Source organism: Oxyura jamaicensis, chromosome 1, assembly GCF_011077185.1.
Source record: "Oxyura jamaicensis isolate SHBP4307 breed ruddy duck chromosome 1, BPBGC_Ojam_1.0, whole genome shotgun sequence".
NCBI lineage: Eukaryota > Metazoa > Chordata > Aves > Anseriformes > Anatidae > Oxyura > Oxyura jamaicensis.
The window spans coordinates 46,032,544-46,046,138 of NC_048893.1; the positions used below are offsets into that span (position 1 = coordinate 46,032,544).

At 42.6% G+C, this 13,595-nt stretch overlaps 1 protein-coding gene across 2 annotated transcripts; it reads right to left on the reverse strand.

Annotated features, from left to right (window-relative positions):
* Positions 1–1,296: 1,296 nt before the first annotated feature.
* Positions 1,297–11,930, reverse strand: AMDHD1 (amidohydrolase domain containing 1). 2 transcript variants are annotated; one of them, XM_035339431.1, is made up of 9 exons: positions 11,745–11,930; positions 10,555–10,661; positions 9,607–9,671; positions 8,744–9,021; positions 6,423–6,648; positions 5,351–5,475; positions 2,624–2,717; positions 2,046–2,206; positions 1,297–1,570 (listed from the first exon to the last, which is right to left on the reverse strand). In XM_035339431.1, exons 1-9 carry the CDS (start codon positions 11,879–11,881, stop codon positions 1,456–1,458), a joined length of 1,308 nt encoding a protein of 435 aa, XP_035195322.1. In that variant the 5' UTR covers positions 11,882–11,930; the 3' UTR covers positions 1,297–1,455. The 2 variants fall into 2 exon arrangements, with proteins under 2 accessions (XP_035195322.1, XP_035195330.1); XM_035339439.1 differs by lacking the exons at positions 9,607–9,671; positions 11,745–11,930.
* Positions 11,931–13,595: the final 1,665 nt, after the last annotated feature.

Here is a 13,595-nt window from a genome sequence, read left to right on the forward strand (position 1 = left end):
TAACTTCTATTTCTCTTTGCCATGAGGAGTGATGTAACAGGGCCACAGGTGTTGCTTCCCACTCACCTCTTCACAGCTGCCTGTGGCACGTGCAGCCTTCAACCCTTCCCCTCCATCCTGCCCCAGTGCACAGCACCTCGGGCACCCAGACTTGCTGGGCACCCTGCGAGGAGCTCTGCCCCGCTGCACTGCACACCGCGGGCTGCCAGGGACCAAGGCATGGGCAGGACATGCTGTAGCACTGCAGCCTCAGCTGTGGACTGTACCTACGCTAAGCTCAGGGGCACTCCTCTGACTGTGCACTGCTTTTCCGAAATGTCTGTGACGGCACTCTGACAGCTTTCCCCAACATTAATGTTATTTATGAATGCTGTCTCAGGCAGAATGGACAGTGCAGTAGCATACTTCAGATGTTATTCCAAGTTCTATAAAAGCAAAGGTCCACACCTACATCTGGTACAACATCTGCTTGCAGGAAAATGTACCTAGTGGCAGGAACACTGTTAATTTTTTTTTTAAATGATCTGGTTGGCTAGCCAGGATGAAATCAAACATGAAGAAAGATACTCTGTGGGGTGGCTTACATGTTTTAGATGTTAACAGATGACCCCAAGGCTCAGGAAGATCAGAAGGATATAAAGCTCCTACATGATTATGGTGGCTTTCAAACCAGAATGAGATTGCTGTCCCTCATCAGGAATCTAGTGCACTAACAAGCACCATTACAAATGGGCCTACCTAAGACCCTGGCCCTCTGTTACAGGTTTCTTCCCAGTTAATCTTACCTGGATCCAAACTTCTTTCTTAGAATCACAGAATCATTAAGGTTGGAAAAGACCGCCAAGAGCATCTGGTCCAACCATTCCCCTACCACCAATGTCACCCACTAAACCACATCCCTAAGCACCACGTCCAACCTTGCCTGAAATACCCCCAGGGACGGTGACTCCACCTCATCCGTGGGCAACCCGTCCCAGTGCCTGACTGCTCTTTCTGAGAAGAAATGTCTCCTCATTTCCAACCTGAACCTCCCCTGGTGCAACGTGAGGCCATTCCCTCTAGTCCAGTTGCTAGTTACCTGTGAGAAGAGGCTAACAACCAGCTCCCCACAACTTCCTTTCTTCATTCATAGATTGTTGGTTTTCTGTGTTTTTTTTTTTCCTCAAATATAATGATTTTATAGATTAAAAATATACAGGAAACTGTCTTATTTCTATCAGGTTTGATTAAAATTATTTTTATGCACTGGAGAAGGAGAGAGGACAACTGATACGAAGATGCACCAGACAGCTGATGTACCAGATGGGTAATGCATGGTAAAGTTTATTTGAATAAAAGGGCTGGTAAGGTGAACAGGCAATTAATTTACCAGTAAATACAAATTTGATTTGTCTGTCACTTTGAAATATTCCATGCCAATTTGATTATAGCAGCTTCCTAAATTACTGTCTTCCTTCAGTAACTGCTCGTTATCCCACACCTCTCATTTTTATAGACAACTTTTCCTTTAACTATAACATAGTCAATCAATGTTTGATGTCCCCCGAACTGGTAAATCAAATGCTCCCACCTAAAAAGACAACAAGACAACAAGATGTTTAAGAATATCTATATTTGCATAAAAGCGAGTCACATACCTAGTATACCTGGCAATTACAAAATATTTGCTTAAAGCATGGAAAAGCACTATTCCCTGTTGATGTCGATTCAAAATTCCATGCTTACATGTTGATCTCTTATTGCAGGAATACAATGAAATAATGTACAAATCATTAGAGAATTCCTTCCACAAAATAAACACATATTATTTTTAGATAATTTATCAGTAAGCATGGGTTATTTGTAATATTAGCCCTAAAACTCTTATGCTTTATCTTCCGCTGGAGTGATTAAGGAGTTGTTCTAAAATGCCAGTAGTGTCCCTTTTTACAGGTGAAAATAACTTCTAAAGCACAAAGAATTCATTAATCTCTCCACTATCCACACAGTGAAAAATTAAATCCCCTTTGTTAAATCACATTACAAACGATAACAGAAGAACATACCTTGATGAATTTATAATAACAAGGTCCCCCTGCTTGCCGATCTCGATGGAGCCATGAGTGTCTGATTTTCCCAGAGCATAAGCTGCATTAATGGTGGCAGCTGCTAGTGCTTCATTCATTGACATCTTCATGTTTACACAGGCCAGATGCATCACCATAGGCTAGCAGGAGAATTAAGCAGAAAAGGGGAGTTACCAATAACACAAATAAAGTTGTTTATGCCTCAAATCCCAAAGCACTCTCCTCCCACCTTATGCAACAAAAGGAGTTGTCCCACGTGTTGTAAATCTTGCCAATTCCAAAATGAGAAATGTGCAATCAGGAACTTTGCAAGTTTTTTTTTTTTTTTTTTTTTTTGAAGCCTCTCAGTGCATTTGAAAAATCAACCCCCTTTAAGTTTCAAGAATTTCTGGCAAAAAGTACCAACCCACATAAATAAGCAGCAGCAATTGTCTAAGCTGTGCATACAGTTCTCTGTGGATACGAAGAATGTTTTATGCATGTAAGATCTATACACAAGTCGTACTAGCAGGAGATTTTGTAATTTTGTGCTGTTTGAAGTATCAGGGATAGCTTACCATTGAAAAACAGTATGCATTAGGATTAAAATCACTGCCAAGAGCAACTATAACTCCTTCATTTAACATTTTTCTAGCTTGAGGTTGCTTCAGTCTAGGGGGAAAAAGACGCTTGTCAGTACAATTCACTTAGTTATTACATGATGAATTACAAGAGCAAAAGTCATCACTCAGTTTGGCTACATTCATGCATTCAGTTACACCAGTTCCTTTGGAAATGAAAGGCCAGATCCTCCTCTTGGCTACCTATCACCCTACGGACAGCATAAATGGAAACTGTGAGCCACTGTTTTTACAGTAATAACATGTGACAACCACTATCAAGCATGCAGGCCACTGAAATGTTGGTATTTATCCAAGCCTCAGCCACTTAAGGATTTACAAGGTGAAAATCTTCATTTCTCAAAAAAGGAATTTTCTAGTCTTTATAGCTTCAAAGACAGACTTGCAAACACACGCAGTGGCATAACCAATGCAGTAGTCTCCTCCCAGATCTGTTGGCAATTCAAAATAATAACTTGACACTGTGAATTCCATTTGTATATATTACAGGATTTCTCTCACTTAGCAATCTTAATGCAAACAATAGCTAGCTTCACTAGCTAAAGCTAGCTGCTCCATAAAAGCCTCGTACTCCCACTGAATTCTATATAAATAACCCACCGGGGTGCTGTAACTTCAGGGTTATACAGGAATCCAGCTTCATAGATCTGACCTTCAACCACCTATAAAATCCTCTAACGTTATGAGCATGATGTCCCTGGTTTACATTACTTGGCAGTTAGGAAGTACCTCTGTAGTAACCACCAACTGAGCTCTGATCTTATGAACAGTTGCATTTACAATCAACTTCAGGATCTGGAATAGCCATTTCAAAACTGTTCAGCCACTTGGTAAATCTGGATACGTGTTTGCAGGGACAGTCAGCAGCCTTGGTAAAGACACTCACTGAGGAGTTTTAGCCAGAGCTGCTGTAACACCAACAGCACCAACCATAATTTACAGAAATAAACCAGTGTAACAATAAAAATGAAAACACAGAGCATAAGCTGCTCAAAAAGTAGTTTTAAAAGCACTGCAGTTAACAGAAAAGAACAATAAAGAAGATCTCAGAAGATCTTTTATTTGGTATAAGACAATTCTCTTGCTATAGAAGTCTCCTAGCAGATTTATGAGAAAATACCATGTTCTGTACACATCAGGACCCTCTGAGAGTTAACAGTGTTTAAAAAGATTTGTCTGAAAAGCAGTTCCCTGTCCTCACATGTCCTCTGTGCTCTACTGCCAGATTCCTACTAAGGAATCCTGCAAACAACTGTTAGCGAAGGCCAAAATGAGAGCATGTTTACCATTAGGCATCCCTTCAGCTGCATTCTCTGGCCCAGTTCTGGTCATCATATGAAGCCCTGGCTGCTACAGCTTTTCTTAAAACCTGGGACTACTGCAGGGGCAGGATCTTGTGAGGTCTGAAGTCCCACAATTAGTAGTGGAGCTGAGGGAGGCCAGCATCTCAAAGGATGTAGCACATCAACTCACAGCAACTTCTTCTCACATTAGTGTCGTGCAGCTTTTGGCCCTCTAATACTCTTAACTAGTCATCTGTTGTACCTCAAACATGGCTTCTTCTTTTTAGAGTATATTAGAGCGGGAGATCTCTGTTCAATAAATAGTGCACTGGACACCAGAACAAACGAGGCCTCATTACCATCACTCACAGCTCATCATTATCTCAGACTCAGACTTATCCTGAGGTTATAAACCTTTCGCTGCATGGATTCTCTGGAACGTGAGTTACAGCTCCTGCCTTTTCCACAGGTAGGTATGGTTCTGCTGTCTCTCCTTTACCTCCCTGCAGGACCAGAATTTATCTCCAAAATCTGCATTCTGGCAGTGCATTTAGTTGCAATCAGCCAGTGGGTTCAGAAGCAGTGGTGAAGGATATGGACAGCTAACCACAAACATGAGCACAAGCACAGACACAGAAGTGAACATGATGACAAAGAATGACACAGATAACAACTGCACAAGCCCTTCCAACTCCTCAGAAAGCAGGCCACTGGGAAAAAAAAAAAAAAAAAAAAAAGTCAGTTTGAGGATTTTTCTCTTTACAGAATAGAAGGCATTATTGGATTGTGGTCCTCATTATCTAGAGGGAAGAAAATGATCCATTTATGCTTATCTGAAATCTCTGCACATGAAAAATTGTGCATTTAAGCCAATTCTGCTCAGCTTTGCCTGGGTAAAATCAGATCAAATTTTTACCACGTTACCCAGAGTCTTTCACCTCTTAAGACAACCAAAGGATTCATTTCCCAGCAAAAACTTCTGCAAGAGAGCAAATACAAACATTGCAGATATAAATTGCCTGAAAATAAGCCAATTCAGTTTTCAAAGTCTAAATGTGTTGATGAAAACCAGTCCAGTCCTCTACTTAAATGAATGCCTGATTGAAATGAAAGCCTATCATGAGGGCTAAATTCTAGTGTTGACTAGACCTCTCACAATCTACCGTGAGACTTCTCAGTAGCAGGGTACTGCCTTGTTTTTGGGAATGTCCACCAGAAATAAGACATGAGAGTGCTCATTCAGCTCTTTGTGATTTGTCTTGACTGATCCTGCCTGCTCATTAGGAGACAGATACAAGCTTATAATTTGCATAAGAAGACCCTAAACCACAAATATGTTTTTGTTGCTACAAAAGTTTTTCCTCCAATCTAGTGGCCTTACCTTAGCATGTAGGCAGTAGTTGGCAAAAGGACAGCTGCACACTTAGCTCTTGCTATCGCTGCAATGCCTTCATCACTAACTTCTTCTAGGTGGCTGATAGCCTGGGCTCCTAGTTCAGCTCCAAGCTGAGAGAATTATCAAGAAAATTAATCAATTAAGGTAATTTAACAATTAACAGTTAATTCGGTAAAACAGTGTAGTTATCAAATGACTGGAGCATACAATTAATTATTAATGTCAAATTTACTAAAAGAAAAATTATAGGAATGCCTGGAAAGACCAAGTGAAATAGAGACAAAATATTTTCTACTTTACTGCACAGAAGGTTAATCAGAGAAAGGTATTAATCGGAGTGGAAGGGAACCTTCAGTGGTGTTTTTGACAGATGAACATGCACACTATTGGCCACGTATGGATAAAACCATTATGAACTCCTGTTCAGAAAGTAAGCAGCAGAAAAGGGCTGACAGAACTGACACCGGTTGCAGAAAAAGTAGTGTGACTGCTGCTTTCTGTGGTGAAGCACCAAGAAGGCTTTTATGATCAATTAAGATTTTCTTGAAAATATAGCAGATAATAATCTGATCAGAACCCATGGGAAAGAAGAAATATTTAAATGACGGTAAAACACTGAAAAGGACAGACTTCCTCTAACAAAATAGTTTTGAGCCTACTCTTGGCTAAACCAACCCTCTGGGGGTGCTTTACTGCACATCTTGTTACTGCTAACAGTACCTTTGAGGAAAAAGTATTTTCCCAGTTCCATATAAACTATACTTTTGTCATCCTTGGGTTCAGGGATAGCTACCTCCCCCATCCATATCACATGTGGAAGATAAGCAAAGTCGATGTTTGATTAGGCAGTGCATGTCAGTCACACAGGTCAGAGTTTCCTTACACGTCCAAAACTGCACAATGGCTGCAATTTCGTATTGTCTAAGAATGATCTACTTCATAAAGTCTTTGTAAAGAAAATCTTGGATGTGAAAACTGCAATTCTTTCAAAGACTGAGGTCTAACAAAAGCAAAGCAAAACCAAAAGTGGCTTAAATGAACATTAAGAGAGAAGTACCTCAGCAGATTTCATCGGATGGAGCTCATCACCATGGAAGTTAATCTGTAAACCTGTATCTTTTCCAGCTTGAAGAATTCTCCTAGTAGAATCCAGATCAAAGACTCCCTTTTCACAGAACACATCTATATTGTTAACATGTATTTCACCACTTAGTTTGAGTTCTTTCAGTTTAGGGAGATGGTTATTGATAATGTCATCTGCGGCTTCAGTAGCAGTTTTCCCTCTAATGAAAAGAAAATGTTACAGAGCCATAAGAACAACAACTTTGAAGCCTGGCAAATAATCAAATCATACATGCAATTACCAGATCATTTACAAAATGATGCAAATACAAATCACTCAACCTTCACATTAAAAAATAAAAGATCCTGTAATTTATGTACACTCAAACCATGGGTTACTTTCCATTCAAAAATATTAGGCTATATTACTATTTACAAGGTTGGTTTCTTTGGATGCTAACCAAGACATTTAAAAACCAATACTTCTGCTTTCCTATTCATGTATTCTGACCCACTTGAATTGTATCCTAAAACACAACTATGCAAAATACGTAAATGATTATTTTAATGTCTTAAATGATATTCATGCAGTATTTTTATGCAAGTATCAAAGCACAAAGGATACGTGCAGCACAAACCATGATTTTAAATTTACCTCTCCTCCTTTGATGGTATCATTCAGAGCAATAGCTAGATAACCATCTCTAAATCAGAGAGGCCTCCCGAGATTAGATCTGCCAATGTCAGGACCATTTATGAACCTCCTATTACACAAAAGATAACCCAGGAGAGATACGTAAATGGCTCTGAAAGAATGAACAATCCCCAAATATGTAATAGAGTTAGTATTTTGCAATTTTAAGATCTGAAGATAAGTGGCATACTACAGCTAAATGTCTGTGACAGCTCAATCCTCATTTCAGGCGCTGTAAAGCATGCACAGACCAGAACTGCACAAGTGCCATATGAGGGTGAGTTCAGGGTTTTACAGTGGCAGTAAATTCAAGAAGCCACAGTCTGCTCTGATTTACAAATGAGGTCGTGCAGTTATAAAGCAGAGTAAAACCTGGCACACTGCCCTTCTTTTGTTCACCTTTCACGGAAACAGTTCTTGGGTTTGCTCAGGCTCTTACCACATCAAACCTTCTCCCTTTTCTACTTTAGGCTCAGCAGTCTTTGGAAGAATTTGGACTTAAAAATTAGGACAAGAGCCAAAACAAAACAATCTTGATCTCACGTTTTGGGGGACATAATGCCCAAGAACTGAAAGCTGACATTGTTCTAATGCAAGAGGCTTCTGCTCAGGAAATCACTTTGAGAATTCCTTCCTAAAGATGAAAATGGGCCCAGTGAAGCCTTGCCAATAAAAATAAAATAAAATAATAATAATATAAAAAAATAAAATAAATAAATTAGCATCAGATATCCCCAAAATCATGAATTCCATTCAAACTGATGACTAGAAGAATGGTAAATCAGTTACTTCTTTGCCCCCCTGCTTTGAGCCTGCTTTTCAGGTCCGATTCTTAAACAAACAGAAATACTAATAGTCCAGAAGTTCTAATGCTGGAAACATTTCTACAAGGGCAGATGGACAGGAAAAAACATTAAGTACCTACAGAAAAAGAAAGCATAACTTTTTAAGACCTACATAAATCAGAAAGATTTAAGTAAAAACGGTCAAATCGATCTTAACCTTTTGTTTACATGATTTATGCATAACTGCATAATGATGAAAGAAAACTGGCATGAGCTTATGTGACTTGGAAGATGTCTGTTTAACAAATCCTAAAATCCACAAGCTCATCACCTATTTGTATCCAAATCCTTCAGAAGAGCAATTTCTAGCCCCAAACCTGTGGGCAATGTGTTCCCATTGACATCTTCCACTGTAACTGAAGCTGCAGGAAATTAAGAATTGAAAACTTGAGCTCAACAAAGCATGATGCCACCTTCAGCGTGTAACTTGCCCCAGATGTTCATGAGCCAGTCAAAGGCAGAGGACCACTGCTCTGAACTGTCAGGCCTTAGATCAGGGAAAACAGCAAATTCTTCCTGGCCAGCAATAAAACCTGAGGCAGCATCTAAGTTTGATGGGTCAAAGAAAATGCAAGCAAAATATTCTGGACATGAGCATATGAAGAAAATAGAAGAGGATTTATGAAGACCCAGACTGGGAAACAGATATATTGTTTCAAATATACTTCATTATATTTTAGGAGAGATAGACTGAATAAAATTTTTTGAAAACAACAACCAAATTTCAATGCGAAGTAGTAACACTGAAAAAGAGCAAGAAAAATTAAGTCATATTACTTTGGTACGGAATGAGCTCCACAGTATGTTGATGAAATGCCAATATCCATGGATTGCTTAGCACGTTCAATCACTCTAAGCATTTTAAGTTCTGTTTCTAAATTTAAGCCGTATCCACTCTTGCACTCAACCAAAGTAGATCCTGCTCTGCGCATGCGTTCAAGTCGGTGTTTGAAAGTATTGAACAGCTCTTCTTCTGTGGCTTTCTGAGTGTGTTCCACAGTAAAATGTATACCTCCTCCAGCCTGGTGGATTTCCATATAGGAAGCGCCTGCCAGCTTGGGAGAAAAAAGAAAACACCACCACCACCACACACATACAATTAGCCATTAAGTGTGTATTTTCTCTCCACATGATTATGGAAAGTGCCTTGAAGTCTCTTCACAGTGAGAGAGAAAAAGAGAAAAATTATCTCCATTAATCCTTCCTCCCTCCCTCCCTCTACTCCTCTCCCCTTCACCTAAGCAAAGAAGTGATGTAAAAAGCTGCATAAAAATAACGTCCACTGGGACCAAGGGGAAAACCCATCTCCAGCTTACAGATTCATTTATGTGGAAAAACAAGAAAGAAAGAAAAAAGACTTCAAGATTAAGATGGGAACAGAAGGTGACGTGACACTCCTGGATTGCTTCAGTTAATGCAGAAGTACACCAAGACTGGCTGCAAAAGCTGCAGTTCCACTCCCCTTGCAGCCCATCAGTGCTCAAAAATCAGCCCTCCTCCCTCACTTATATTTAATGACAGAAAATATATTATTTTCTACATATGAAAGACATATGTCAGTAGAAAGTATAAAGAGTTATGCATTAAAAAAAATAAATGAGAAAGAAAGAAAAATCCAGCTCTTAATTTCATGCTGTTACCTTCATTGCAAACTCATGAACCCTATCACCAGCCCACACTGGATGCGTATGTGCATCTACCAGGCCTAAAGAAAACAAAGTAAATGTACACTTGAGTTATTTCACTGCGTAAGAGAAAAGCATGAACATGCAAGCAAATTAAATGGACAACAGAAGCTCCCCTACAAAGCCTCTGTTGTTTACAGAGAAAGAAAAATCCAAAATGTCTCTAGGAAACTTGCTCAGTTTCTCATGTTGCTTTGATAATGTTTTATTTGTTACAAGTGAAAAATTACAAACTTTGTTTACTAGAGTTTATTTGTGTTCTTTGAAGAAAGCAAAGTGTTTATGCTAGGCTTAGCACTCCAGCACTTACTCTAGCAATTGCCCACTTGCTCCAGTGGGAGCTTTTTCGAAGAGCTGTGAAACCAACACTACTGAATGCCAAAGTCCATTTCAAAAAAAAAGAAGGTCTAACAGCTCATGTGGTAATACCACCAGCAAAGTTTAAAATGCATTATACTCGCTTGGAACCAGGCAAAGTTTCAGAGTATGTGACAAACTCCTGTACTGCCCTTTGGCCTCCAACTATCTAAAAACAGCACCAAGAGAGATGAAGCTCCACAGCTTAACAGCTGATGGAAAGGGTACAGAAAGAGATGTGAGATTTAAAGGTCACTCAGAGAACCAGCTACATTACAGCTGAGATCTGCGATACAGATGAACAGATATAAGGTGCAACAATAAGACACACAGCTCCACCACAAAGCCAAAAGAATTATCCTGAGTGCTGCAACCCTACCCTTCCAACAGTCCTGATGAGGAAGGTGCCATACTCTATCCCCCACCACAAGGTATTATCAAACCAGTACTGAACGCAGAGGAAAACGGACCAAGGAACGCTTAACGTGTATTTTGTCTCCAAGCACTTGCAGCTTCTATTACATCAATATGACAAAATAAACCTACCCGGCAATATGCATTTCCCAGTGCAGTCAATTTTTCTTTCAAATGTTGCTCCTGAAAACTGATTGCGAATAACATCTGCCTGGCCCACAGCTTTTATATAACCATCTCTGTAAATAGACAATGAACAAAGGAATCTTGAATCTCTTTAAAAGTCAAGCTCCAAAAGTGGTCACTGAAAGAGCCCCTGAAGCAACAACTCTCTAGCAGCAGAGCAGCAATGTTGAGAATTGTTAGTAAGACTAAAAATGCCCAGAGGAGGTGGCTTGCTAATCTTACAGAGGCACAGAAAATGATGGGTTATGCTATATATTTCTAGTTCTCTGCCGTAACACTTGTCTTGTCCTCTCCTTAGACTCCTTTAGGATGATACCTTGGTACTCTAACTTCTGCTAGACATTATTATTCTCTTACGGATCAGCAAATGTAACACATTCCTCCAGCAAGTATCTGCAGGGCATTCTTCTCCTCAAGGAAGCCAGTGACACTGCTATCCCTCGCCTCCCTGGGAGGCATGGGGATGAATCTGCTCAGGGCTGATCTTCAGTTCAACGGGCATTTTCTCAGGGTGGATCTGGAGGATCGTACAGGGTATCCCAGACTGTGCTTGGCATGGGGCATGCCCCACATGCATGGGGCTCCACCTCGCCACACAAGTGGAGCCGCTGGGCTCTGTTCTTTAAGCCTCGCCTTTCTCCAGCTCTTTTCAGGCCATGGGGATAGCAGCCAGGAGTCATCACGGGCAGCGTGCTGAGGGCACTAAGCAGCAGGGTGGCCAAGAGGCAGGCATGGTCACAGCCAGGGCGCTTAGGAACAGGCAAGAAGAGATGGAGTCATGTGCATGTTAACTGTGATTCTGTTAATTGCACAAAGTGTTTATGCGATTGGTGCTAGTTCACGTCAATTCACCTAGGAATAAAGCGGAGACAGAACAGGGTGAGTCATGATCAGCAGCATGCTAGAAGTTATCATAAAGAGGCTAAAGATGTGCATACAGCATTAAAAAGTTAGTTGGCAGGATACAGATGGAAATGATCGGAATTACAAGAGAACACTTCAAGGAATCATTTCTTTTCCATCCCGTTGCACACACCGGAGCCCAAGCCTCACCCCAACCAGACCCCCCGCCCCGCACAGCCCACCGGGGGCGAGGGAACCGAGGCGCCCTGCAGCCCCCCGGCCCGGCCACTCACTGTCCCACCACCAGGCTGGCGTTCTGGAGCACGGCCAGGCTCGCCATGCCCGCCTGCAGCAGGTACTTCTCGCCCCGGCCGCACACCAGCACCAGCTGCCGGGCGTTCTCCAGCAGCAGCCGGTGCTCGCCCGCCATGGCAGCGGCAAATGGCGGTCGGGGGGCGGCCGCCGCTCGGCTCAAAGTCCCCCGGGGCGGTGCGCGAAATGGCGCCTCCTGCCCCGAGGGGGGCTCCCCGGGGCGGCCCCTCGGCGGGCAGGGCCGGGACCCGGTGCCCTGCTCCCCGAGGGGCCGGGGCCGCCCTGGGGATGAGCAGGACGGCCCCCTCACAGCGCCCTCCCGGCCGGGCTAGCGGGGGCTGCGAGTGAAAGCATCCCCGCCGTCACTTGGTGCCCGCCCGGCCCCCGACAGAAATTTGGGCTGGAAGAGTTTTGTGTTTTCTCAGGGTGCTGCTGGCAGGGTCACCGGGCTGCTGTCCCCATCACCGCGGGGCCCAGAGCCCCGCAGGGGAACGGGTAGCTTCAGAGCTGGGTGCGTTGGCTGGCACCCGTGGCCTCGCCAGCCTGCCAGCCGCAGCCCCCGAGGGAGCCCAGCACCTCTCGTCGCCTCGCATTCAGGCAGACGCTCATTTACAGGGGTAGATAGTAATTTATCCCAGTCCACGATCAAAGGTTTGTTGGATTCTGCTGCCCCCTACAGAATTCGGGATGGGAGAGCTGGGGAACAAACGCTCTCAATGTGGATTTCCAATTTTCTTCTGTCCTCAGGTGTTCATAGCGAGTGTAGGGCTCCAGTAATTCCCAGCTGGCAAACGGAGTGTATTTCTGAGTCGGTGGTCCCTCAAACACCTTTGTGATGGTGGTAGTCTCCAGACACTATTATCTTTTAGAAAGGGGGTTGATGTATAATGCTTAAAACACACTTATGTGCATATACATACTCCTGTATAGGCGAAACAGATGGATTTGTTGGCTCAAATCCTGCACCACGGCATAATCTGCGTCTTCCTTCTGAGCATTCTCTCTCAGCAGGCATACAAAAGGTGAACATGAGAGGTGGTAGGTGGTGCTGTGCTCCTTCCAGGAGATCCTGCTGCTTATTTTGGCTTTCCCTGGCAGTATCTCGGTCTGTATGAAAACAGAAATTAAAGAGAAGCCTCTCAAGAGAGTGATAGCAAGGGCAAGACACATGGGATGATGCTTCAGCAGCAGCGGTGTGTGAGCTGGGCTGCGAGGAATGCAGTGCAGCACGCTGTGGTGGGGCCTGGCACTTGCCAGTTCAGCCCTGCCCATAGAAGCAGCAGAGAAGGGATGCTGCTGCTCCAGCCGAAGCACACCCCGGCACGTAGCTCACCGCTTGTGTGGTGGGATGGCAGGCCAATACAGAGGTCTAGAATGAGGACTGAACAGCTTCCCTGTTGCACTGTCTTATGGCAGTTTTTAAGTACTGTAAAATCACCTTGCTTCACAAGTATTTTGATTCTCAGCCTTGTGTCCTACTTGCAGAAAACTCAGTGTTTTGTATACACACCTTGTATATAGTGTATGTTTTCTGTTGTTTTCTGTTGAGGATTCTTCTCTTTAATAGGCAAGAAAATGAAGAACAAGGTCAATCTACTGCAAAGCCAGTGATTTATGACACACAGGGTCTGATATATTTTTTAAAGTACTACCCAGAGAGACAAAGCGACTTCTAGGTTGCATCCTTGGGAAATTCTTTAATTTCATACAAAAGAAGAGATTCTAAAAGTTGGGCTGTATTATAAAGACATTAATGTCAGAATTCACTGGAGGTAAAAACAGGAAGACAGAGTGCCAGAGGAATCTACCAGGGGAACTGAGACTGTTAAACG